Below are 24,816 nucleotides of genomic sequence, written 5' to 3'. Positions count from 1 at the left end.
CACCCCACCCTGCCTGCTTGAAACTCTCATGCTCTTATCTCCACTGCATAGATAATCAAAATAATCATTTATTTTTTTCCCAGCAGGTGCCTTCATAGATGGCTTGTAATGCAAAGTAAACGCCATTCTTTAGTAAACCGCATCTAATCATCACAACACAACAATTAGGGCGTGAGTCACTGCTTGATATACCTGACATACAGGTGTGGGGGGGATGCTGAATCAGTTGATTTTTTTTGTTTCTTTCTTTATAAGGGCAGCATTCCCTTGCAGGGCGGGTAGGACACACACACACACAGATGCAAGCATGCAGGGCGAGGCTGATCCACATTCCCATGTGACACAAAACACAGGTTCCTACGCTCTTTTTAAAAAGATGATGACGTGGCTTTTGTTTGGTGCAGCCTGATGTGATGTGACGTGAGTGGCTGCACATGCATACTATATGACAATATGTATAATGCAAATGTATTCATTTGGTTGCAAATATATTTATTTTGTAATATTTCTTCCAATATATCTTACTCACCTAAATTGAGTACGGCATTGCACATTTTTTTAGGAGCATTAATACTTACTTTCTAACTTGTGCTTGTTTGGTTCTGCCATGTTTCCTTCATATCTCGGGGTATATTTCTTCTTCATTTTTATTTTGCTGGAGCAAATGCCTTGTTCAACAGTCGTAGTAGAACAGTAGCTCTCTCTGGTGTTAAAATTAGAAAATGCAATACACTCAGGCAAGAGTTGAAGTGCGGGCCATATTTTATTCTATTTATAAATTGGCCCGCGCGCCATAGTTTGGACACCCATGCGCTATGTTGCCACGAAATGTACTGTATTTATTGTTTAGTACAATATATTGTACTCATCTGAGCGGGGCAAATGTCTCCCCCTAGTGGACAAAAACGATTATAAAACACTCCAAGTTAATAATTTATTCCTTCAATTTCCTAATCAACAAAACAACAAATAATGCAATACATTGGTCTCTCTGAGAGAAAAAAAAACATGTAGAGGAACAGGTTTACACTTTGTTGCTTAAAAGAGCATGCAACACAATCTGCACAAAAAGGCTTCTTCTTCAATTCCTCGTGATTTAAATCATCCACCAAGATATTGGAAAGTACTGTGAAATCCTAAAACGATTAAAAAGCTGGAACAAGTTTGGAAAGTTCTTTTATGAGTTCTCGGTTATTTTGGTTGACTGTACTCCAGTCCAGAAAGTGAGGTTCATTCGAAAAAAGGCATGCTTGGATTAGTTTAAAGAAGTCATTGGGACAAATAGGAACAAATATAGCGGTGTGATAGCTAGGTGTCCCAATACTTTTGTCCATGGAGCAGTAGACAAATCTTGAGCTGGATGCATACGTTCAAAGTTACATTCAAGTTGTTGAAAAATATCCGACAAAAATCTCAACACCTTCATGCAGGCAGCACCAGTCCCATCTGCTGCTTAAATCCTCTTTGGATTTCCTCTTTTACATTTATATACAGTCTCTAGTGTCAGTTGGGCAAGTACAAACTTTTTCAGCAAATATAACATAACGACCTCTGTGCAAATACAGTGGTTATAAAAAGTCGACACACCCCTGTTCAAATACCAGTTTTATGTGACATACAAAATAAATGTGTGTAGGTGTGTGCCGACTCCCGGATAACATGGATTTGAACGTCACCTGTTCACTCTAAATCCAGTTATAGGAGGGTGTGTACACTTGTGCAACCAGTTATTTTTACTTTGTGTTTACATTCATGGTGGAAAGAGTTTTGAAAGAATCTTGTTTTTTTAAACCTAACATTTGAATGTGGGTGCGGACTCTACCGTCAAAATACAATAAATACTGATATTTTTCCATTATGGATTCATAATGCAAAATATGAAAGAAACTAAAATGTACAAATGTGGAGTTGCACCCGACGCTTTTGGGTCTTCGGCTTCCACATCTGGACGTCAAGCGAGACCCTCTCAGAGCTCAGTTATCAAGAGGGCCCTCAGGATCTTCTCTCGGTCCAGCTTCACTTCTTCTCCACTACGCACACAATTGTGTTTATTGTAAGAACACAAAAAGAAGCTAAAAAATTCAACAATTAAGGCGTCACTTGGTTTCCTTCTGTTGTTACTTTCCCACTAGACGACCGTATAAGTTCACTGGGTTCCCTTCTAGTGTATCTGTTACCTGACCACTAGAGGGCAGTATCATGCTGCCATAATTACGCGTTTCATAACTCCTGTCAGACGCTGTCACATTATTTTTTCTTTTCTTTCCAAGAATAAAGAATAAATGGTTGTGAGAAAACCATTACTAGAAATACACAGCGTGCCATGCCTGTTCCAACATTGCACAACGAATTATCCAAAGAGTGAGGACAAATAGGACAAACAAGACTATTAACTAAACCCTCAAAGGGTTTTTACACATCTGCAGGTCCAACACAAAGTGTCCACAAAGGAAATGACAGAATCAAAGTGTTACCTGTCATGGTGGGCTGCAAGGTAAGGGACCAAGTGAGGGAGGGGACTACAGTAGCACGAAGGAGAGCGGTGGGGAGAAGGCAAAGGGGACACACAGCATGGACTAGCCACTTCCAGTTTTGGCACATAGTCCACCTGGAATGCACACGGATGCATACGCACCAAGACGATTCTCAAACGTTCAAATTAATTTTTTTTTACTCGCATGTGTGTGTTACCTGTGGGTAAATGGAGGGCTGGACCTGTTTGTCCAGTGAAGTCATGGAGCCCGACTTGGCTGTGCTTTCGAAGGAGATGGCTGCAAGAGCTTCTGGGAGGTTGTCTTCATCTTCATGGTTACTGAGGAGCAAGAAAAGGAATTTAAAAAAAAAAGATTGAGAGAGTACGAGTGTGTGTTGTGAACTCACAAGCTGAACTGTCTGACCAGACGTTTTCTGCGGTTGGTGCAAGAGCCCGAATTAGGATGGAGACTATCGGACGTAAAACGACCATCCGGTCTCGGGGACATTTTGTCTGCAGGCAAACTGGACGCAGATGAATCTTGAGAGGAGTTCTGATACCTGTTGACAAGATAGTATTGTATTTGTTGAGAATAATAAAACTAAATGAACTATTTCTTCCAAAATCAATCAATTTAACGTCCTTGTAATTATATAAAGTATCTAACCAATCAGAAAAAAGTAGGCTCATTCAAAAGTAAGTACGCCCATGATGAAGCTTCATTTTTTTTTCTAAGTGGGAACAAGCATAGAGAAAGAAAGCGAGAGGGAACAGGATGAATAGAACTTGCCTGTCCTTGAGAGTCACATGGGAGTTCATTCCTCTTGGACTCACTGAACCGTCCTTCTATTTGGTGGCGGAGGCACACACACACACACACACACACACAAAAAAAAGGGATGCAAATATGCAAATAAGCCGGAGATCATGTATATGCTACCAACCCTGAATGCCGCCTCCATCTGGGCCTTCAGAATGTTACACTTGAGGTGGTCTCGAAGCAGGGCTGGGGAGGAGGCGGTTGAGGGGTGGAGAGATTTTTCAGAGAGCTGCTTCTCTTCTGCCTGCAGATGAGAAGGAGGAGGAGGGGGGGGGGGGGGGGAGTGAAGTCAGACCGGAAACATCTTGTCAGTAGAGAAAGAAAGTCAGCGTGCGGAAATGTGTCTGACCTTGTTGTCCATGTTGATGCAGAGTGAGGGCCAGGCAGGACATTCGTTGTCTGACTCCATCGGCTTGCAGAACGACGGAGACATGTCCAACTCGTCTCTGTGACAGGGTGAAGCTCGACACTCTTTAAAAAAAAAATCAGAAAGAAAAACATGGTAGGTGGCTGATTGAAATGATTTCAACCAAGGGGTGTGTAAACTTTTTCTATCTTTTTCTATTGTTCATTTTACTCACTGCTTTTGTTGTGTGTGTGGCAGAGCGTGTCCTGGCTGTGCGTGTGGCGCCGGTGACGGCGATGGACCTTTCCAGAATACGACGTCTCGTTCTCTTCCACGCTGAGCTGATGGTCGGAGGCGGGACCGCTCAGAGGGAAGCTGAGGACGACACGGCACATCAAAAGCAATCACTCCTGCCTATAATTTTTCCACCTAATTCCACATAATAAAATTCTCACTCCATATTAAATTTCATTCCTATTTATTCCAGTAAAATCTTAATTATTCCCATTGTAGGTTTTTCCTTTACATTTACAAATATACAGAAAAAAAATCATTCACATTTCTTTATTTTATTAGCAATAAGGCAAAAATCCATTCATTAAGCCACAAATTAATTCCAGAATACTCACTATTAAGAAAAAGCACATAAGACTGGAGTATAGTTTGTAAACAAGTTTTTTAAGAATCGATAACTGTCATTCATGATGTCACGGCGAACTGTAAAGAATAAAGCAGTAGCAAATTATGCAGCATACATATTTGGTTCCTTGTCACCTTTGGGAAATAACATTTTTTAAGCACTTGGTCACATAATTGCTTCCTGCAAGCGAAGAAAGATTGAAAACTGTAAAATGTAAAATAGCGGTAGGGAACCTTTGCTTTTAATGTGCCCTGTAAAATATTTTTTTTAAATTTAATTTGCCAAGGGCAATAATTCTCCAAATATGCTACCATTAATTAAGAAAAGTTGCTTTCAATTTCCTCTCTTGAGGTGCTGATGTTCAAACAAGTCAGTATCATAATGTTACATGTTTTTTTAAAAATAAAACTTTTTGGGCCGGGCCGAAGTAAACGCACTCCTGGGCCGACGAAGGCCCACGAGCCTTATGTTTCCCACACCTGCTATATAAAATATAAGACGCCACAAAGCAAGGCTCTTTCTTAAGACCATAGCAACAAATAATATTATTGGACATAAATGAACCATTCACAAGACAACTAAGCTAATATCATGACTCATGTTACATTCAAGAGGTGTCGACTGGACACGCAATGTGGAGATGGGATGAATAATGGACGATGATGATGATGAGGGAGGTTCTCGCTTTTTTTTTTTTTTTTGGGGAGATGACAGGGCAGTCTGTGTAAGTCCAAAGTCAAATAAAGGTCAAAGTGCCGTCATGACCTTGTCCTTGTGAACGACACTGATGATGGGTGCGTAGTGCAAGCTGCTGGTTCGTTCTGGGACGACGGGGTGAACGGACACGGGACTGGTCGACGGGGAAGAGGCCCTGACGGAAGGCCTGAAGACACGTGCACGTACACAAGGACACACAAAGCAAGTACACACACAGACACATGAGATGCATGACATGAAATGAGATGAAAACACACACAATTTGACGTCAACTTGTTTTTTTACTTCCACATTTATCTCATTAAATTGGTTGAAAGAAAAAATAAATATTTTTAAAAAACTATAAAATAATTAATATTAAATTTGGTTTAATGGGTTAATTCATTTAAATTAATATTAAAAATTTATTTCGCCCTTTTGACGGAACCCTCGTTTGACAGAGGTCGCCACGCCTGACTTACCTGTGCGGCGCCGTGTGTCCGGCGGGTTGCAGGTAAACAGAGGGTGTGTAGGCGGGGTGGGACGGGCGCCACGCCTCATGACCCGCCACCGGGATGTTATGTTGGTACTGGAAGGGATTGAAGGGACGAGGAAAATTAAATGTTGTTGCGCACAGAGCAAGCCAGACTTTTGCATGCTATGAATGTGTGCATATGTGTGTGTCTGTGTGTAAGTAGGTCATCTGAGGTCACTCACTGCATGTAGGCTGGGATCAGGGCTGGCATGAAGGCAGAGAAAGAATGACAACAATCAGCCATGGCAGATTAACTTTAATACTTTAATTTCATGTGGAGTTAAGACCAATGCGATTCACAATCCCGACTAATTTTGGATGTTTCTAAAAGATCCTGGTCACGTCTAGCTTAATCTGCAACGAAGGTAAGTGGACTCGATATAGAGCCACTTGGTATTGTCATCCGTGCTTGTTCAGGCTAAACAAACCATGTTTTGTCTTGAAACAAAAATACAACTTTCAAGACATTCAAGGTCATCACTTGTTATACAACAAGCATTTAATGCTCGTAGAAAATTGTCGCCATTTACGCCCGCTAGGCTGTTTGAACGATAAATGCATATTCAATATATGTTCATAAAATAACATGTATGTGGGGTTTTTGGTGTTACCTGATACGTGGTGGCTTGGCTGGAGAAATGGCAGAGACTATAAGGATAACACACACACACACACACACACACACACACACACACACACACATTGTTAGCAAATAACAAGTGCGTCACTGTGTTTTCTCAATGATGTGTCAACAATACGTCGGATGGAATGGAGGTTAAAGGAGAACGTTTGTGCCACTCAAAGTGGAAAGCTTTTGGGAATGCCAGGTTAGTTTTTTGAAGCTATCAAGGTAAATTATCGAGGTGATAATGGGAAGCGGCTTGTTCGCACAAAGCCGCTGATTAGCTCTTCTTTGGTCAAAACTATTGTCGGGGATTATGATTATACAGACATTTTATTATATCCACATTAGAATGAGATCTAACGCACGTTTGAAAAATTAAATATAATTAGAACCGAGCTAGGTAGAGAAGAGTGAAATTTAATGTACCGAAAAAGTGTTTTCCATGAATTGGGAATTGAGGGGGGGGGAACTGTGACTCATAGAGGCGTGTGAAAAGCAGATTCTTCTAATCCGCCAGGTTACATGTACTGGAGATAATTGTGTGAGCAGATAAGACTCACCTTTGCCCAGCGACTGCGTGCGGGAGGGGTATCGTTTGCTCGGCCGCCTCTCAAAGGTGCTGGCTCTCCTCAGGCGGCTTCCGTGAGTCGCCTGGTACTCCGTTTTACCGCTGAGAACCAAATGATGAATATTTTCCTTGTTATTGCAACACGTCGGAAATGCAATCGGAGCGCAAATTGAATTAGAACGTCAGAATTCTCATTAAAAACATTCCCACTTAAGTGCCAATTAGTTGATTTAATTTCCTTCAGGAAAGATGTTGTTGCCTGCTGACTAGTGAGCACCTTTGTGAAGCTGAGAAAGAAAAAAAAAACCCTGAAAGTGTCCATCAAGTGAGAGTATTTGCTTTAATAAAAAGTGAGAAGGAAAAAAAAAAAAAAAAACAATACGAAGGGCATATCTCGGTCGCCATAGGAACACCTCTACGTAACCATAGATACGAAGTAACCATAGACAACGGCGACATTATTTGGTTTGTTTCTTACTGCTGGCTTATTTGCATTATTCTTTCTTTATGAGATTTTTTTTTTTATATGGAATTAAATTTTTTATGCTCTATATATTCTCAAGGGGGGATTTTGACTTAGAAACAGCGCTACCTGAATCGGAAGCGAGAGCCCAGTCGAGTGAAGTCGCTCCGGCCTGGCTTGCCCGTGGTGGGCTGGCGTAGCCGGAAGAAGGCGTGGCTCTCCACCGCGCACTTCCACACGTGCTTGCAACTCTTGGCGCTGTCCAGCTGGAACACAAACGTGTGCTCCTGCTCTCGGCCCTTCATAATGGAATTAAAAAAAATAAAAAATTGAAGTCCAGCCAACATTGACCTCATCTTTGCATGTGTTGTAGGCAAACCTGATCGTCATCTTCCACCACCACCAGAGTGAGTCGACTCTTTTTGAAGTCCAGACGTGTGATTTTGGGCCTGAATAGCACAATGTGCACATTTTATTAAAAAAAAAAAACAAATTTATACTATAATGAAATGCAAAAAATACATTAAGCATTAATTAATTAATTAAAATTATTTTAAAATTTATACATATAAAATAATTTAAAATAATATATATTTTTTAATTAATTAAATTATTTTTTAAAAAAAAAGAGCATTAAATCACAGTTAATTACGAAATGAAATCTTTGTCAATATATTTTATTTTTCAACATTTGCTTGTAGTTAAGTCATTTTTTGGGACGTCTTGTAAAACTAGCACAAAAATAAAATATGGTGCATTATTGTGTTCTCCGCTGTGTTAAAAAAAACACAATCAATGCCGTGCAGCCATTGTGTTACTGAGCGAGCGCTCCGGCCACGCTCCGTTGAGTTGTTTGTTTACTTTGGATGTTACAAATCGGCAGGTGCGAGGTTCTTCGCTATCTGTGGTCTACGACGTGATTTTTTTTCCTTTGCGGTGAAACGAGTTTGAAACTTGTACGTACAACTTCATTCAACACCCACGTGAAGATTTCCAAAATCCGACTTAAAAACATCACCACTTCTTCAAATGTCTCGATATTTAAATCAGCAGAGTGGTAAAAGCAGCAGGGGGCACCCCGGATAAATGCTTGACATTTTGCTTAGCTCTTTCAACGCACACACATACACATGGAGATACTTCAAAACGTCTTACCAAAAGAAGAGCCCGATTTTATTGGATCCCTCAAACACCAAGATGCCAGTAGGAGTGAGACCCAGCGCGTAGTCACAACCATCTCTCCCCTGATGATGATGAATTCAGCACTCGAGAATTCACAGCCATGTGTAATAAATAAATAAATAAAAACACACCTTAACAAAGTGCATGTCGACGCCGTAGAGCTCCAACCACTTGCATTTGTTGAGGAAGGAGATCTCGGCTTGAGTTGGACTCTTCCCCCTGAAAAGAAAATAATTCAAATGCGCTGATGATTGGTATCCTGCATTGCGTTTGTCCTTGCGTGGCCCAGCGGGTTCAGTGAAAGCACAGCATATGTAATCTAATCCGAGATGGGAGCCATCAGACCCGCCGCTGGGTTAAATACAGCCCCGGAATCAATCAAGACCCTCCGAGGATTAATCCCCTCTTAATCCTTCACACAGACCGACGAGAGGTCGGCCGGCCGGCCGGCTAACTGACTGGATGAGCGGAGGAGGTCGAGGAGACGGCACCAAGTTCTCACCTGAGATCCAGCCACCTGCTGAAGATGTCCGCCTCCATGGCCTCGCTCTGTTTGGGAGTGAAGCGGAATTCCGAGACCAGCTCGGGGGAGTGATCCAAGGGATCGCAGTCCCCCAGCTCGCCTGGAAATTCGGAAAAGGAACAAAATTGCATGTGATGTGCCTCACTTTTTATTTCAAGCACGTACTACAAATTGTTTTGGGAGTAAAAAATCATTTTCAGAATAATGTCGTGTGACAAGCTATCAAAGCAAACAACCATCTTTTTTGTTCCCCCCCTATGAAAAATGACATAATTCATTTCTTTCCAAATATTGTCTCAACGAAATGAAAAGAAAGAAAATCATCTTGGAGGTGAAGTTTACTCACTTTGCAAACAATAGGCGGCCAGCTCTACTGAGACATCGTATGGACATTTCAATCTGAGGAGAGGAGAAGAAGAAAAAAAAAAAAAAAAAAGGGGAGGGGTGAGACCAGTGAGCTGCTTTCAGTGGGACTGCTTGACACACACTCGCTGAGTCAAATACAATATGTGTGTGCGTGTGTATAAAAATGAGAAGCAACCCTTTTCCCAAAATAATCACCTCTTCAGATCCTGATCTTGAGTGTTAGAATAGAGCTGCACTCGGGGGATCTATGGCCCAGATAGAGCCGGAACATAGAGATGGCCAACACACCCATGTGTGTGTGTGTGTGTGTGTGTGTCTAAGACGATCTACAAGTCCCACAAAGCCTCGTAAATAAATAGTACTACTAAATAAGAGAAATTAGAAAACTGTCAGCGCCTAAGGCAGTCTGCGCCACTGAGGGAAATCATAGTGTATTGAATGCAAAAGAATCACTAACAAAAAAAAAATGAGGTCAAAGGTCGCCCGTGTTTACTTGTAAGACAATAGCGATTGTAGCAGCGCTACAAGATTATGCTGACTCAGCATATCAGTATCTTTGTTTATACAAAATATTGTGTCGAGTATTGTTTAGTAGACAGGGGGCATTGTTGTTTCCTTGACGTATAAGAATATAAATAAAATGGATATTTCAAGATGTTTTCAGGCTAAGCTAATTAGCTTAGCACTGATAACAGACTTACTTGCCAGACAAAATGTCCTGTCGAAGCTGCAGCACAAACAGATACCTACGGCACATGTAAAAAAAAAAAAAATTAAAAACATAAAATACATTATGACCACGCTTTGCTCCAGTAAGGCTATTTGAATTTTTTTTTTTTTAATCCCAATCTTCCCATGGCAACAAAGTAATTAGCCTCGTGTCCCTTCTGGATCTCCTCCTCATCATCAGGCTCAGGCCAAAGGAGATTTTTTTTTCTTACCTTGTGAATTCCTCATGCAGGTTATTTGGCTCTGATGAGTAAAATTTCACTCGGAAGAAGAGTCGGAATGGCGAACCATCTGGAAAGAAATAAGACAATTGATCAATACTTTTTTTCCAAACACACACCATTAGGAAATCCTGCACAGCCAAACAACCAATCACGGTTCAGCTTGTTGCTGCCTCCCGTTGCTATCTTCGCGTGAGTAAATAAGCCCCCCTCGGCCACTATTCGTGTCAATTTCAGAAGCTCTTGAATAGAATTTTCTGTGGAGAGCAAACAAGGGTACGGCTCCTAATACTAATCACCTCGTCCACATTTGATAACTGAGTCATGAACTCACCTCTGATCTGTTTCTTGATTTGTTTGGACATATCCAACCAGTGCTGAAAGAAGCAGCGAGCGAAAATAAGCGCCGAGGAAAAAAAATAATTATTGACATGCGTGTGGAGGACTCACCGAGACTTGGTCGGTGTCCATGTACTGCAGTCCAAAGTAATCCGCCTCCACCAGATCTATGTGATACATGATTTGGTCAAAAAGGTCCTGGCCTTTGCTTTTGCTCTACAACAGAAGGACAAAAAAAATATTGTTTTTTTTTGTTTTGTTTTTTCCTAAAGGGGCTTTGTGAGTGTTGAGTAAAACCTGATCTTTATTTTTTTTTTAGGTGAGTTAAGGTGTATAGTCGTCAATGGCAGTGAATGGGTTAAAGCAGAAACACCCTTGCTCGTTCTGCACAGGGTTATTTGAGTTGCAAAATGGATTCTATTGAAGCGGCAATTGCGGGCCAAAATTTGCCTGGCGTGTAGAACTCCCAAATGTCTAATGAGTTTTTTTTTTTTGGCTGGGCTCACCTGCGCGCAGCCTCCAGGGAAGCTTGAGGACATGAACAAACTTGTTGCGAAGCATTTGTGACTAAGCCGGTGCTCTGATGAGCCATGTGTCACTTTGCATTATTTGTTGGAACCTACATGTTGTTGTTGCGAGTCCCAGCTGGACACACACACACACACGCAGACGCGGCGGCGGGCAAAGCGGCGGGAGGTGACGCACACACAACCTTCAAAATGAAACCATCTTAGCAAAAGGCACTTACGCACGCATACCCACACACTGGCTCACCCACACACACTTGTGACACCAAATAAGATCAGGGAGTCGGGGAATAGAGGAAGGGTGGAGAAGGATGGAGGAGAGAAAGTGGCGATGAGCAAGAGGGCGAGTAAAAAAAAAAAAAGATTAAGACGGCACATAAGAAGGGAAGATGAGGGGAGTTCCGAAATGATGTAACGCACGGTGCCGTTTGTCCGGTTGGTTGGGTGAATTTCCCAAAATTCGGTTATGTTCGGTTATACAAATAGTCTAGAAGAATCTGTGGTTGCGGTCACAATCTGGGGTCATAGTTTGCTGCAATCTACAAGTGGGTCAAGTACTGGATGAAGCCAATGTTTGTTAAGGCCCTTTCAAACTTCTTCCGTGACTGATTCATATGTCAACACAGCAGTGGCACAGTATTTTTTTTTTACTTCCATTATTGCCAGGTGAAGTGAGATTTAAGATCGGGACAAAAATTGTCCAATAATTGTCAAAGTCATGTGACTGCAAGATGTAAACAAGAGAGGGGGTGACATTTTTGAGACAAATTACATCTAATTGAATTCAGTTTTAATGAAATTCATCCATCATTGTTTTTTTTTCTCGTATTTGACGTGACAGCCTGCTCAAATAATAGCGTAGCAGTATTTCATTGTTTGCCTGTCATTATACATCGGTGGCATAGATAGACGAACAAAAATCAATTATTTATAATAAATAATTTTCAGGTCAATTAGGTGCAATTGTCATTAGTCTTTTATCTGTGATAAAAAAAAAAAGTAATTTAAAAGTTAACACCAAGACTGGAAATTTCTTATCAGTGGGACCAACGCTCCACTGTGGAGCTACTCACGGACAAATCCACGCTGACATCCGAGCCGTCCAGCAGCAGAACCCGGCAGGTGATGGCGGTCTTCGCGTTCCCAGCAGCCGGTATGTGGACAGCCGCACCTCCGGTGACCACGGCGGGCGCGTGGACGACCTGCTGTTGGTGGGCCATGAGCAGGGAGTTCCCTCCTCCGGTCGTAACGTCCCGCTCGTCCCCATCTCTCGCCTGGAAGCGGCTTCTCGAGCGGCGGCTGAACGTCCGACGCAAAAAGCCCATCATTCTTCCTTCCGTGACAGAACGGAGTCCCACGACGGAAGTGGGTCGTGGTAAAGGGGGAAGAGTCCCGTCGGCTCCGCGTCCTCCACCGGGCCGAGGAGTCACTCGGTCGGCAGGCGCAGGAGGAGACTCGGCGGCTCAGGCAGGACGTGGGGACTCGACACGCATGCTAATGGAAGAAGCCAACCAGTTGATTTCCTCCCCGCGAGGGCCGCCCTCCACCTCCGCCACTTCCTCCCCGCTTTGCCCTGTCCTTTCCCGGGTGCACCTGCCGCCTTCTTCCTTGACGTTTACCCACTGACACACTGGGTGGCGGAAAAAAATCTCACCGTGACTCCGCAGTGGGAACCCTTAGTCACACGCTCCGAGGAGGGGGGGGGGGGAAGTCTCGCGCATCTGGGCCGGTATGGAAGCACCCCCCGCGGATCGACGAGCTTCAAAAGCACCACATGAGAAGCGCAAACTCGGCTGTGAGCTCACTGGTGAAAGTCAAACCAGCGAAACTGGACAAACAGCCTTACCTGCGCATGCGTAAAAACAGTTGAAACTTCTGCGACCCGTGTGTTTGCATTCGTATCTGCGTCTGCGTGTATGCGCGTGTACGCGACGCAAGCAGAACAGCGACATCTAGCGGACATCAGAAGAAGGTCGATGGTGTCAAGAAATCACCTAAAAAGCAATTTTATGCTCCCTATTAATTAACCGATGACTAATTATTCACCTATAACATGCGATGTTAGTCTTTAGGCATTAATAGTAGTATAATTAAAAATAAAATCACATTTATTGGTTGAGCATGCATGAATTGACCTATTTGTGGATTTTCTTTTCTGGAAGAATCCTCCATTTATAATTTCTTTCAATTTATGCTTTAGCATCATCTTGTAGCATCTTAGTGGCAATGTTGAGGAGCTTCGCTTAAGCACTGCGATGGTCATGAGTGCTTCATTAAAATGACTTTAGTAGAGCTGGTAAATTAAATAAACATTAAAGCAAATGTCAGTCAGAGCAGTCTTCGAAGCAGTAGTTTTTCTGATAGATGCCAAGATGTTGTCATAACAGACCGATGGAGCTTGATTTGTTATGCTGATATCCGCGCTGATCACATGCCAACTTTTGAGTCACTCGTCTGAAGGTCAACTAAACAGTCTGGAACGCTTCATCATCCTGCCAAAAAGTAGTAGAAAGGTTCACCATTACAATAATTTTGCAATACTAATTTTAGGAACTTTTACAGGATTATATATATTGTTCAGTTTTACTTTTCCAATTTTCCAATTGCGAGGAGCCTAATAAAGCAGACGAAGGGCGTACAAATCAGTGTTTATTTCATTGTGAGAATAATTTAAGTGAAAAGTGGCAGCCACACCACAGTACCCCATACAGCATCTTCTGTCGTATTCCGCCCCTCTACTAAAAGGCACACACACAAAACAATCACTTCTTCTTCCTTCCGTCAGTCGTCTTGCAGACGACACCAACTTAATTCCTGAGCTTAGCAGCTTTCATTCGTTTTGTGTATCCCATCCAAGCTTAGTCGGCGCTCTGGGCAGAAACGTAAGGCAGACGAGTGTAAGATTCAAAGTGTCCTATTTGATCTTGGCTACATAGCTGGCATCCAGCTGCGCTTGGACGCTGCATAATTCTCATCCAGACCGCGTAGCGACCCGGCAGGCACAACAGAGGTTAATCTCTTGCCGTGCTTGTCGGCCCCCTCGGTGGGAGTTGCTCGAGTGGAAGTTACGAGGCTCGGTTTCCTCTGGTGCCGTTTGGGATTTGGACTACGGGGATGTAGATCCCCCTTGCTTCTCTTTGTAGACTCGCAAAATGGCCTCGCACACAAACTGGAACTGACACTGGAACAGACCAAAACAAGAAGTTAGGGACGGAAATACATCACAAATAATAAATATCTAAATTATAAAAAGTAAATATTTTATTAAAAAAATATATTTATATATTTTAATAAATTTTATAAAAAAATATTTGTATATTTTAATACATTTTATAAAACTAAAATATTTCCTATGGCACAAATCCTCCTCATGTTTTCTCCAGTGTACCGTGGTCTGAATCATCATGGCTCGTTGATCTCTCAGTGTTTTGACAATGTCCAGCGGGAACACCGGCAGCCCCCGATCCAACAGCGTCAGCGCCGTCTCCATGGTGATGAGAACACCTGTCCGTCCAATCCCGGCACTGGAATAGAAGCATGGGATTGGAGCGAATGGCGTCGGAGCAATTAAGCCACGAGTTACCTGCAGTGCACCACCAGAGGCTCTTGGGCTCGTCTCCTCTCCCTGACCGAGCTGACGAACAGCAGGAAGTCGGAAGGGTCGTCGGGTACACCGTGGTCGGGCCACGCCACGTACTGCAGGTGTGTGACCGTGCGTTCTTCACCTTTCTGAGTACACGCACAAAAATGAGATCATTAGAGAGACTCCAAGCTGTGCAAAACTGCGACTAAAAACATCTCATACAACAAGATTTTGATAAACGCATGAGGTGACATCACAAAGTGCAGGGTGACGACACAAGGGGATAAAATCAGATAAACAGGTGGAGAGGAGCTCAAAAGAGCTGAGTTGAGTGTTTTTTTTCAAACGGGCGGCCTGTGACTTCATGCAGGGATTAACGAGCACCGCCAGGGTAACAGATGGGCCAACGCAGGAGTATTTGTGCATGCATGTTAGCATGTTCATACCTCCTTGAGCTTTATTAGGTTCACTCGGGACGTTAATGTGGAAAAAACAATCTGATGATCTAACTGTGTAGGGTGCGCTCCTTGTAAAGCCACCCGTACACACGCCTCCATTTTAACGACTTTGTTACCTGTGTACACACAGGGTCCGCCCACACGGAAATTAGCTCGGCCGTTGATAACTTCCCGCAGAGATAGGACATATGGCACAGCGGCGGCACATGTCGCAACAAACTATTGCCATGATAGCTGTCATCATTTGCTCATGCCACAATGGAAGTCGGTATTAAAGGGCCAGCGCGTAGGATTTAGCGGCGCCTGCCATTCATGTGAACACCCCTCCCCCTTCTTTTAAAACATGACCTTTAGATGCTTTTCATTTATTTGACTCACTGCCTGTACATCTCCCTGGAGGGATTACATGAATATCATTATCATGTTGCGAGATTATGATTGTTTCAGATTCATATCATGGAAAGCTAGCACAGAAGTGCTTCCTCGTTTCTGATTGGCCGGTGTGTGTGCAGTAAATTCAGCCCAAATTGAATGGGAGTTAAAAATTCTGCCAACGTAACCATGGCAACATTTTAAATTTGAGATGTTTTGAGGTGTAAACCGCTGGTTTGGGAATGTATATGAAAAAATGTGTACCTGAGTGTGTGTGAGGGTGAAGTGCCGTGTCACGTAGGCCAGGTTACACTCCTCGGAGTGACACTTCACCCTCATGTGTCCATAATCCTTCACATCCGGCGGATGCGGCCAGTACTGGTGGCACTTGGTCTGCAAATACATCACGGAAGGCAGTAAAGCACTTGGATGGACTTGAGTCATCAGTCAGGATATTATTTTCTTGCTTGTCAAATTAAAGCGGTGTAGGTTTGCAAGCCAGGAAGGAATTCATCGGGAGCAGGATATGAAGTGATTGTCAATATGTGCGAGCAATGTCTTAAGAAAAATGTCAAGGCAGTTGACAAAGATCAGAAAAATGATCAATTAATGAGAGGGCCAGGTTACCAAGCAACAGGCGAGATGCGAGAAGTGTACTTTTATTTGTATTTATCGGAGACCTTGAAAATTATGCTTTTGCTTTCCCTTGAATTCTTGTTTTGCTGTTGCCGTTCCACTCGCCATCGAGAACTACGAGCTCCGAGCGTTTCAGGATTCAGTCATTCTTTCTCCAAGTCCGCTGACATTTATATTATTTCCGTGCGAATGCACAGGCAGAAACAAATAATCTGGCTGGGGTTATAGCGGGGGTAATCAAATAAATGTTATTTCAGCATGGATCAATGCGATAATTATTCGGTATCACGATAATCAGACATTAATGCCGATTTAAATATTAAGTACAGTGGCCTGAAAGGGTCAAAAAGCAAACTTTTTTCATTACGAAAATTATTAAATATTATTATTATTAGGGATAAAAATGTATTATTATTAATTATTATTGTTAATTTTTTTATTATTATTATATGTTGCTGTATCTGAGTGCAAGTGACACGATTATTTTATTTGGGCACATTTACATAGCCAAGATAAAAACGGAGCCTTTTCATAATGTAGTCATCACACATCTCATAAAAACACGTTTGAATTTCCGTGCCTGTTTACTAAAAGCCATTCCTGAGCAAATGTGTTTTTTTTTTTGCAGAGTGGAGTCATTTGCATACCCTTCCTCGCTCTGTCAGAGTAGTAAGCATGATAATGGTGTGTGACTGCTGCTCCCAAACGGTCTGCCAAAAATGAGAGCAGGTCTGCGGCAGTGGACCCTGAGCTGCGACGTAACGTAAACACTCCCCAGAGACCGGAGGTGCCACCTAAGAAACAAAGAACCGAGATTTACATTCATCCATTCGAGAGCCGTAAATCCATCGCTGGGAAATCCATTACTGGTTGCGTACCGCGACATGGCTGGCATTGATGTAGTCCTCCTGGCCCAGAAGGGTGACTCTGGTGGCATCATCTGCAAGCAAAGTAGCCACGTAAACTCACCGAATAAAATCTCGGGAAGTGGAAGCACTCACAGGGTAAAATATCCCGATAGCGATTCTTGTCCATGTTTTTGGGAAGCCGAGCGCAGCTCTGGGACAAGCCAGGCTTCCTTCTGTATAAATTCTGAGAACGATCAGAATGTAAACAAGTTAACACATACAAATAGTTAACGACTCGGATCCCATCGACCTTCGTTGAACTCAAATACCTCAAAGTGGAAGCACAAAGTTCCGGATTGAATTCCTCTCTCGACTTGTCGCATGGATTCGTCCAGAGTCGTGACCCGTTCGGACTGGCCAGGAGACTGCGACCCGTCTGATTGGGACTGACCGGTGAGGGTGAGGGCGGGGGGCAGCAGGAGTAGCGCCGCGGCTCGGCCGGGACCTGGAATACGTGTTCCGTTAAACTCCGCCTCGGCTGGTTTTCTGAACATCCGCGAGCAGACCTTTGCGTTTGACGAGCAAGGCCAGCTCTCGGGAGTGCGACTCTCTGCTGGCCCGTATGAACATGACCACCTGGTCGTGGGTGTGTTCGGAAATGTCTCGACCGTTGATGAGCACCAACTGGTCTCCTTCCAGCAGTTTGGGCTCACATCGACCGGCCTGGAGACAAATCGGCAAATAAACTGTAAATTAAAAGCAGGAATAACAAGAATAATGCTGCTGGAGTCGTTTTAAGAGATTCACTTCCTGCTGGCCAGAGAGATAATACATGTGCCCGCATTATTTGGTTCCTACCGGAGAGTCAGGTTTCACGTGTGATATGGCAAGAGGCATCTTCTGATCCACCCCACCCTTAAGAGGAAATTAAATAACAAAAACGGCGTGAGAAAACTCAAGAATCACAAAAAGAGACGACGACGTTCACACTTACTTTAACATTAAAGCCAAACTTGCCCTCGTGATCGGGAGTGATTCGAATCAGCAGCAGGTCGCCGTCGCTGAGGGCCTGGTGAAGAAAAAGACGCTCGTCATATATTGTAAATATATAAATTCCGTAAGGGCGTGGCCCAGATTATTATTAATAAAGTACCTTGTTATTGTAGAGGGAGCTGCTGACTCCATCCTCTTCTGCTATATTGTCATCAGCATGCAACAAGATCTCATCCAACCTTTGGTTATGGATTGTAATAGGAGTGAGGAAATTAATAATCGTATTCCCTTGAATCTCGCTTAAAGAGGATTACAATGTTTTTTTTTTTTTTGTGGAAACGTTGCTATAGTTGAAGCCATTTCCTCTACCTAAAAAAGGCACCACCTGTTTTGCTTTTTTCCCCCCCGAGGGGAAAAAAAAAATGGAGGCGGGTTGTTGTTTGAGAGGATGACGCACCCAGCGACACCTTGTGAAATGGCGTCGAGGGACGAGGCGAAATGGTACGTACTATCCGAGCACTCACGATGAATTTTAGCCATTTCTGGATGTATATATAGATGTGGGAATAAAAAAAAAATAATAATAATTATCCACCTCCTCATTTTTGGAGGTAGGCAGTCAACCAGCTCAAGCGAGGCCCAGGCGGAGCAGTTAATTTTGATTTTCCACCATCATGTCTGATTTGAACAAACGTAGCTTGAATCAGCTATTTGTTCTGAAGTTTAGAGGATGCAAAGTTTGTTGAGGGAGTTCATAAAAAATTAAAATGGCTGTAAGAATGATGAGAAAAAATAAAAATACACACAGATGCAGCGAAGTGTCCCCTTCGCTGTCCTTGCTGCTGCTGACCGACGTTCTGTACGTGTAGAAGACATCTTCTCCCTCGGGTACGTCTTTCAGCTCACCGCTCAGCTCCATGGATGACGGCCGGACTTTGCTGATACCGTGGCGAACGCGAGGACTCCGCCTGTCACGTACACACAAATCCGAAAGATGACGAGGACGATCGAACAACACCATGAAGCATTTTCGACTTGGTCGTACCAGTTGGGCGTGCTGGGTGGCGATCTCGACGGTAGACTCTTAGTCTCCAAATAGTCTGACGAAATGGATCGCCTCAGAACCGGGTTCCACACCATTCCGCCCACCACACGTTGACAAACTGGACCACTACAAATTACAACAAAGTCGTCGCAAAACAATATTTCACAATTTATGCCCCCCCCCCCAAAAAAATACCTCTCATTTTTACTATTTGCCAAGCCCAGGTGGTGTGTTATAAACTTCCTGTAGGAATGAACTGGGCTGTTGTTATGTTTGCGGCTCCTGGCGGTGCGGTTGCAGCTGAAGAAGGAATGATGATCCACGCAGGAGCGCCACAGGTTCTTGCAGGTCTTTGGGCACGCTAGAACTAGCGTCACTTCACAGTCCTGTGTCTCGCCCTGCACGATCCGCATTAATATTAATAAGAGCGATTTGAGTTTTGCACCACTAAAAATTCTACTTACATGTTTACGTTTGAGATGTATGAAGAATCGTTTCCTCTTAAAGGAAATCTTGATAATATTCCCCCTGAAATGAAACAATGTTTTAGAACATTTGTGAGGGGAACATTTTATGCAGTTGTCACTCACCAGGGGAAGAAACTGGAGCAAATCATATTACAGAATATTGCAACACCACTCGACGCCAAGCCCACCATGAGCGGAGCATTGTTGGTGTCCTGAAAGCCGGGGAGTCAGGGAAATGTCATCCGTGAAAGCAAAGTGGAGCATGAAATAGCAGTTTTGAATCTTACCAGAGCGGCGTGCAGCTCCACTCCATAAAGCTCCAACGTCCGCGCCGTATTGAGGAAACACAACTCTGCCTCGCTTTTCTTTAAACCTCTACATGAACGCACGCAAAGAGTCGAGTCAATGAACCGACGGGAAAACGCGGCGGCGGGGGGGGGAGGTCGGGAATAGATGCTGTGAATCGCATTACTTGTGTTTTGGATGAAGCTCCTCCACTTTGGATATGAAGTTTTCATCTTGCTCGGGGATGAAGTGGTACTTTGACAAGTAACCGCTTTTTTGGGATGGACAGTGATCGCCCAGCTCAGCTAAAAAAACAAAACTTATATAACATGCTAGCAATACTATTCTGGCGTCCCGATACTTTTGCCACATTTGTCGGAAACTAGCGAGCACATTTAACGATGTGAGTATTCCCTACAGTTATTAGGTCATTAATCAGAGGGACTTACACTGCACGGCGTAAGACGCCAACACCACGGCTGAACTCAGCGGGCACTGCAATCTGCAATCAACAATGGAACAAAAATAAAAAAGTGTACACAAACGAGCTGCGTTTTGTTGGGTGTGTTTGGGCTTGTTGCGCGCACTAACCTGCCTTCTTTAATGTCACTCCTGATCTGGAGGAAGTAAAGGTTCCTGCGGAAGACAAATGTGTCATTGGAAAATCTTTTTTGGAGGAGTCTAAGTTGTAAACTGCTGCTACAAACACAACAAATGTGTTTATATAATATAAAACTTATATAATAATAAATATAATATAGTAATATAAAATAATATAAAATATATAATATAATAAAATAAAAATATATAATATAAAAAATACATATATAAGATAGTAACTTATATATAAACTATAAAACTTATAGTGTCATAAAACTGAGCGTCTAACAAAAGCAGAATTTTAGTGACTCATACCTTCTACTAGAAATCAAAACATTGCATAAATAATATAAAATATCTAATAAAATAAAAATATATGATATAAAAAATACATAATATAATAATAAAAATATATAAGATAGTAACTTATATATAAACTATAAAACTTATATAATGTAAAAGTGTCATAAAACTGTGACGCATACCTTCTTACTAGAAATCAAAACATTGCATAAATATAAAATATATAATAAAATAAAAATAATATATGATATAATATAAAAAATACATAATATAATAATAAAAATATAAGATAGTAACTTATATATAAACTATAAAACTTATATAATATAAAAGTGTCATAAAACTGAGCGTCTTTAACAAAAGCATAATAATAAATATAAAATATAATATAGTAATATAAAATATATAATAAAAATAATATATGATATAATATAAAAATACATAATATAATAAAAAAATATAAGATAGTAACTTATATATAAACTATAAAACCTATATAATATAAAAGTGTTATAAAACTGAGCGTCTAACAAAAGCAGAATTTTAGTGACTCACACCTTCTACTAGAAATCAAAACATTGCACTTGTTTGGCAACTGTTCCAAAATACAAAAGGAAAAAAACTAGGGCAAAAATATTGCCGCACCTCGTCTGTTCATGTTGCAGGGAGTTGGGATCCGAAATGAAGAAGTGCACTCGGAAGTTTAGATAAAAGGGAGATGCCAGACCTGCGGAGAAATGTCGCTGTGTCAGTGTCGTCTTAAATTATGAGTCACCTCAATCATCACACTACTCTGGAAATGTCAAAATATATTTTGGAATGGGCGATAATTTGCCCGGTAAAAACCTTTTATCTGCTTCTTCAAAGGTTTCTCAGGCTCCAACCATCTCTAAGAAAAAAAAAAAAAATCATTAAACATAATTGCTTACAGGGGATATAAAAAAAAAAATATGCAAGCACACCCTGTGGTTAAACAGCAAGAGGAACGTGTTACAGTCTCTGGCTTGAAAAAAAAAGTGTGCGTGCTCACAGGCGAGTGTGTGTTGGCGGTGATGGAGGTGACGGCTGTGTTGGACTCTCTGATCTGCAGATTGAAGAGCTGCCTCTCCTGCAGGCCCAGGTGGTCGCACACTCGGTCCAGCAGAACCACACCTTCATCGTGCTTCTGAAAAGTGGACGTAACGTATCAAGTGAGGGGCAGCCAACGCTTGGAGTGACATGAGTCGAACAATTGTAGTAAATTCGGTTGTTTTCCAAAGTAAAAGCAGATTTTTTGGCAAATGTTTTGTTTTGGTTGAACACAAAGAATAACATTTGAGAATTTGGACAATATTAAATTAAACAATTAGTTGTCAGATAATTTCATAATCGATTGTCAATTACTCGATTAATTTTTGACACCTCAAATTTATTCCATTTTTTTCATTCTATATTTATTCTATTATTTACTAGCTTATACCGAGTGGTGTACAATTCGCTAAAGAGCTTGTGCGCTACAAAGCTGAGGAAAAAAAAAAATGGCTGCAGTCCCCAACAAGACGTAATTATGAGCAGATTATGAAGCTGCTGCATCGGAGTGTTAGGAAGGAAAAGGGAGGAAAAACTTTTCACTCCCATGTATTATGAGATGGAGATAGGGGAGGGGTGTTTTACTGCATATTTAATATTCAGACAAAGCCGCAACACAGCCTCTGCATCAAAAGGCGATTGCCTTGCAGCATATATGCACATTTGCATCGATATGGGCCGAATGCTTCATTTGCCAAGATGTGCTGAGCACGCAAAAGCACCCCCCGAGTGCGACAACTGCAGGAGGTGAACTTGTCCTTGACACCAAGGTCACCATTGAATAGGAGATGCGGATCAATCGGCGATCATTAACAGAGCGCGGTGACAGATAGCGGCAACATATGATATTCAGGAAACTGCACGTCTGCGTCGTACATTTATTCGGAAGGTCTCGATGGTGCCGTCCAGCAGCTGAACTAAGCAGAGCAGGTCTGGTTTTGGCATGTCTGTCACCACGGTAACCACCCTTGGCTGGTCTCAGCGAGGGGGGACCTGAGAAGAGACATGGGAACAAACGTGAGCCACATGTTTCCACACTGTTGTTTGACAGCACCGCCCTCACGATGACACTGCACGTTGAGGACTGGATGGAGGGGTGACTAATGCAGCATGAATGCAAAGGAGTGCTGCGAGCGTACAGTGCGGGGGGGGGGGGGGGGGGGGGGTCAAACTGTGGCTCGTGGGTCTCATGCAGCCCGGCGAGAGGATTAAAAGTGGCCCGCTGTGCATTTAAAAAAACAGACATTTTTTACTCTAGTTCTATTTTACCATGTCTTTCAGAAAAGATAATCAGGTCCCCAAAGGAAGAAATTTTCCCGTCTCCTCGCTTATGTTCAGCCCGGGCCTGCCCTGGCTTCGTCTCTCGCTGCCTCTCGGAAAAGCAGCTGAATGATAAGAATGTTAAACATTTTTTTTTCAACGCTCCCACACGCCCATTTTGCAATTCTTGGCTGAACACAAAAACATATACAGACATTCACACTTCTAAGGAAGCTGGAGGAATGTCCCTGCATGCATTTGAGTGTGTCCAGTCCTGTCTTGGCTTCCAGGTAAACGATTAATGGATTGCGCTACCGAGAAGAAAAAGAAAAACAAGGGTCCGCAGTGTTCTGGGTTAATGTTTGAACACAGCGACACACTTGGAATGTATTAAAACCAAGCTGAGCTCTACTTGATGGCTTGTTTTTCCACATTAAGCCTCTCACAGGCTTACTTACAAGTAAAGACTTTATAGCAGGGTTAATCAGCATGTACATGTTGGCGTCTTTTAGCGGTTAGCATCGATATGTGATATGGTGACTTGGACAGATTTATTGGATATAGATTAGCAAAAAGCGTGCCTCAGTAGTGTGACAGAGATCATCAGGTGTGCCGAGGGAAATTATACAAATTATTATTTGGATTCAATTACATAGCATTTTTTTCCTATAAAAATAATGTATATTTATTTAGCTAATCTGTCAGATTGACATATGATGACAAGCAGAAAATTTAAAATATCTTGCCTGACATGATCGAGGGGATATAATCAATCTGTGCGTCCACTTTAATGATATTTTTGCCTATTTGTGTGCCTTGACAGTTTTTCCTCAAGTAAAAAAAAAAGAAAAAGAAAAAAAAATCACTGGATGAGGTACTTGCTATTCAATGCGACACTCAAAGCCAATATGGAGTAGTACAAAAAAGTAAACAAAGTGAGTTAAGACGGATACATAAAGCAAAGCATTATTTGAAAAGTAAAATCCGGTGGTATGATTGTCAACATAAACAGCAATGTACTTTGAGCCGAACACGGAACCTGTTGACAGGCTCGGCGCGTGCACGAGTGGAGCTACACACCCTAAACACGAAGAAACGCGTTGCTCGTAAACTTTCCCTCAAGCCCGGAGCAACTCGGCCGACATCAAACTTTTCTCGGGAGGGTGAAAAAGAAGAGAAAAAGTCGCGTGTACCTCCGTCGTCCCGCTTCAGAGACGAATCGTGCACATGAGAATGACCGCCGGGGCCACCTCGGGACGGGCCGCCGCGTCCGAGGATCCAGGTAGAGGAAGGTAAATATCCGGGACACTTCTCATCACTAGCTGCCCTGATTGCGCGCAACCCCGCTCCGCCCCTTCGTCCTGCGCGCTCCCTCCCGAGTTGGAAGTCACGTTGCCGGGAACGCGCACGTAAACAACGGGAAAGCAGTTCAAGTGCCAGTCAAAAGTTTAGACACACTTTCTGGTTATTTTCATAATAATAATAATAATAATAATAATAATAATAATAATAATAATAATAATAATAATAATAATAATAATAATAATAATAATGATTGTACTATGCTCATCCTGTTGTCAATTATTTTACTGGTTCTTTTATCACAAATTATGTTTCGGCTATCACTAGTCACTTAACTGACTATTAAGTTTTAAACTAGTCAAATGTGATGATGTGATTATAAATTGATAAGGTTTTATAAATTATTTTGGTTTTATAAATTGATATTTCAAAATGTATGCTCCTCCGTAAAATGAATACTAGTGGGTATTTTTTTTTGTGGAATCGAACATCATGAATTTCTTCTTGTTTGTTATCGTCACCTAGAGGCCAAACAAAGTACTG

General features: G+C 42.3%; 2 protein-coding genes and 2 long non-coding RNA genes across 6 annotated transcripts; 2 read left to right on the top strand and 2 right to left on the bottom strand.

Annotated features, from left to right (window-relative positions):
* Positions 1 to 920: 920 nt before the first annotated feature.
* epb41l4b (erythrocyte membrane protein band 4.1 like 4B) lies at positions 921 to 12,906 on the bottom strand. 2 transcript variants are annotated; one of them, XM_049730852.2, is made up of 23 exons: positions 12,127 to 12,906; positions 10,638 to 10,742; positions 10,522 to 10,564; positions 10,179 to 10,257; positions 9,939 to 9,983; positions 9,218 to 9,270; positions 8,851 to 8,971; positions 8,480 to 8,567; positions 8,322 to 8,410; positions 7,546 to 7,615; positions 7,296 to 7,465; positions 6,696 to 6,805; positions 6,122 to 6,158; positions 5,693 to 5,714; positions 5,458 to 5,564; positions 3,875 to 4,014; positions 3,643 to 3,764; positions 3,418 to 3,537; positions 3,264 to 3,319; positions 2,881 to 3,033; positions 2,692 to 2,812; positions 2,475 to 2,608; positions 921 to 2,030 (listed from the first exon to the last, which is right to left on the bottom strand). In XM_049730852.2, the coding sequence occupies exons 1-23, from the start codon at positions 12,379 to 12,381 to the stop codon at positions 1,967 to 1,969; spliced, it is 2,304 nt and encodes a 767-aa protein (XP_049586809.1). In that variant the 5' UTR covers positions 12,382 to 12,906; the 3' UTR covers positions 921 to 1,966. The 2 variants fall into 2 exon arrangements, with proteins under 2 accessions (XP_049586809.1, XP_049586810.1); XM_049730853.2 differs by lacking the exon at positions 2,475 to 2,608.
* On the top strand, positions 3,646 to 4,393 carry LOC125975464 (uncharacterized). Its single transcript, XR_007483953.2, has 2 exons — positions 3,646 to 3,795; positions 3,898 to 4,393. It is a non-coding gene; the product is annotated as an uncharacterized lncRNA (long non-coding RNA).
* On the top strand, positions 11,104 to 14,153 carry LOC137840606 (uncharacterized). Its single transcript, XR_011087366.1, has 2 exons — positions 11,104 to 11,719; positions 12,095 to 14,153. It is a non-coding gene; the product is annotated as an uncharacterized lncRNA (long non-coding RNA).
* On the bottom strand, positions 13,690 to 24,329 carry ptpn3 (protein tyrosine phosphatase non-receptor type 3). Of its 2 annotated transcripts, none has more exons than XM_049730827.1 (26): positions 24,165 to 24,329; positions 22,588 to 22,704; positions 21,674 to 21,808; positions 21,490 to 21,532; positions 21,289 to 21,370; positions 20,332 to 20,376; positions 20,190 to 20,242; positions 19,928 to 20,045; positions 19,743 to 19,830; positions 19,579 to 19,667; positions 19,453 to 19,516; positions 19,184 to 19,386; positions 18,989 to 19,114; positions 18,750 to 18,911; positions 18,104 to 18,182; positions 17,945 to 18,022; positions 17,809 to 17,865; positions 17,517 to 17,673; positions 17,280 to 17,455; positions 17,104 to 17,194; positions 16,981 to 17,042; positions 16,750 to 16,896; positions 15,731 to 15,859; positions 14,637 to 14,782; positions 14,442 to 14,577; positions 13,690 to 14,234 (listed from the first exon to the last, which is right to left on the bottom strand). In XM_049730827.1, exons 2-26 carry the CDS (start codon positions 22,654 to 22,656, stop codon positions 14,160 to 14,162), a joined length of 2,610 nt encoding a protein of 869 aa, XP_049586784.1. In that variant the 5' UTR covers positions 22,657 to 22,704; positions 24,165 to 24,329; the 3' UTR covers positions 13,690 to 14,159. The 2 variants fall into 2 exon arrangements, with proteins under 2 accessions (XP_049586784.1, XP_049586785.1); XM_049730828.1 differs by having other exon boundaries at positions 17,945 to 18,019.
* Positions 24,330 to 24,816: the final 487 nt, after the last annotated feature.

The sequence above is a fragment of the Syngnathus scovelli genome, chromosome 9, assembly GCF_024217435.2.
Source record: "Syngnathus scovelli strain Florida chromosome 9, RoL_Ssco_1.2, whole genome shotgun sequence".
Lineage (NCBI taxonomy): Eukaryota > Metazoa > Chordata > Actinopteri > Syngnathiformes > Syngnathidae > Syngnathus > Syngnathus scovelli.
This window is presented reverse-complemented; position numbering and strand designations above follow the sequence as displayed.

Bases quoted from the DNA above. Each gene is read 5' to 3' on its own strand.
- epb41l4b (XM_049730852.2), bottom strand. From the start codon at position 12,381: ATGATGGGCTTTTTGCGTCGGACGTTCAGCCGCCGCTCGAGAAGCCGC. The intron at 8,972-9,217 runs GTGAGTAAACTT...CCGAATTTCCAG, and splicing joins GGCCGCCTATTGTTTGCAAA to GCGAGCTGGGGGACTGCGAT. The intron at 3,765-3,874 runs GTGAGTAAAATG...TTTTTTTTAAAG, and splicing joins CCACACACACAACAAAAGCA to AGTGTCGAGCTTCACCCTGT.
- ptpn3 (XM_049730827.1), bottom strand. From the start codon at position 22,656: ATGCCAAAACCAGACCTGCTCTGCTTAGTTCAGCTGCTGGACGGCACC. The intron at 17,456-17,516 runs GTCTGCTCGCGG...CACGTATTCCAG, and splicing joins CTTGCTCGTCAAACGCAAAG to GTCCCGGCCGAGCCGCGGCG. The intron at 17,195-17,279 runs GTATTTGAGTTC...GATCGTTCTCAG, and splicing joins CTTTGTGCTTCCACTTTGAG to AATTTATACAGAAGGAAGCC.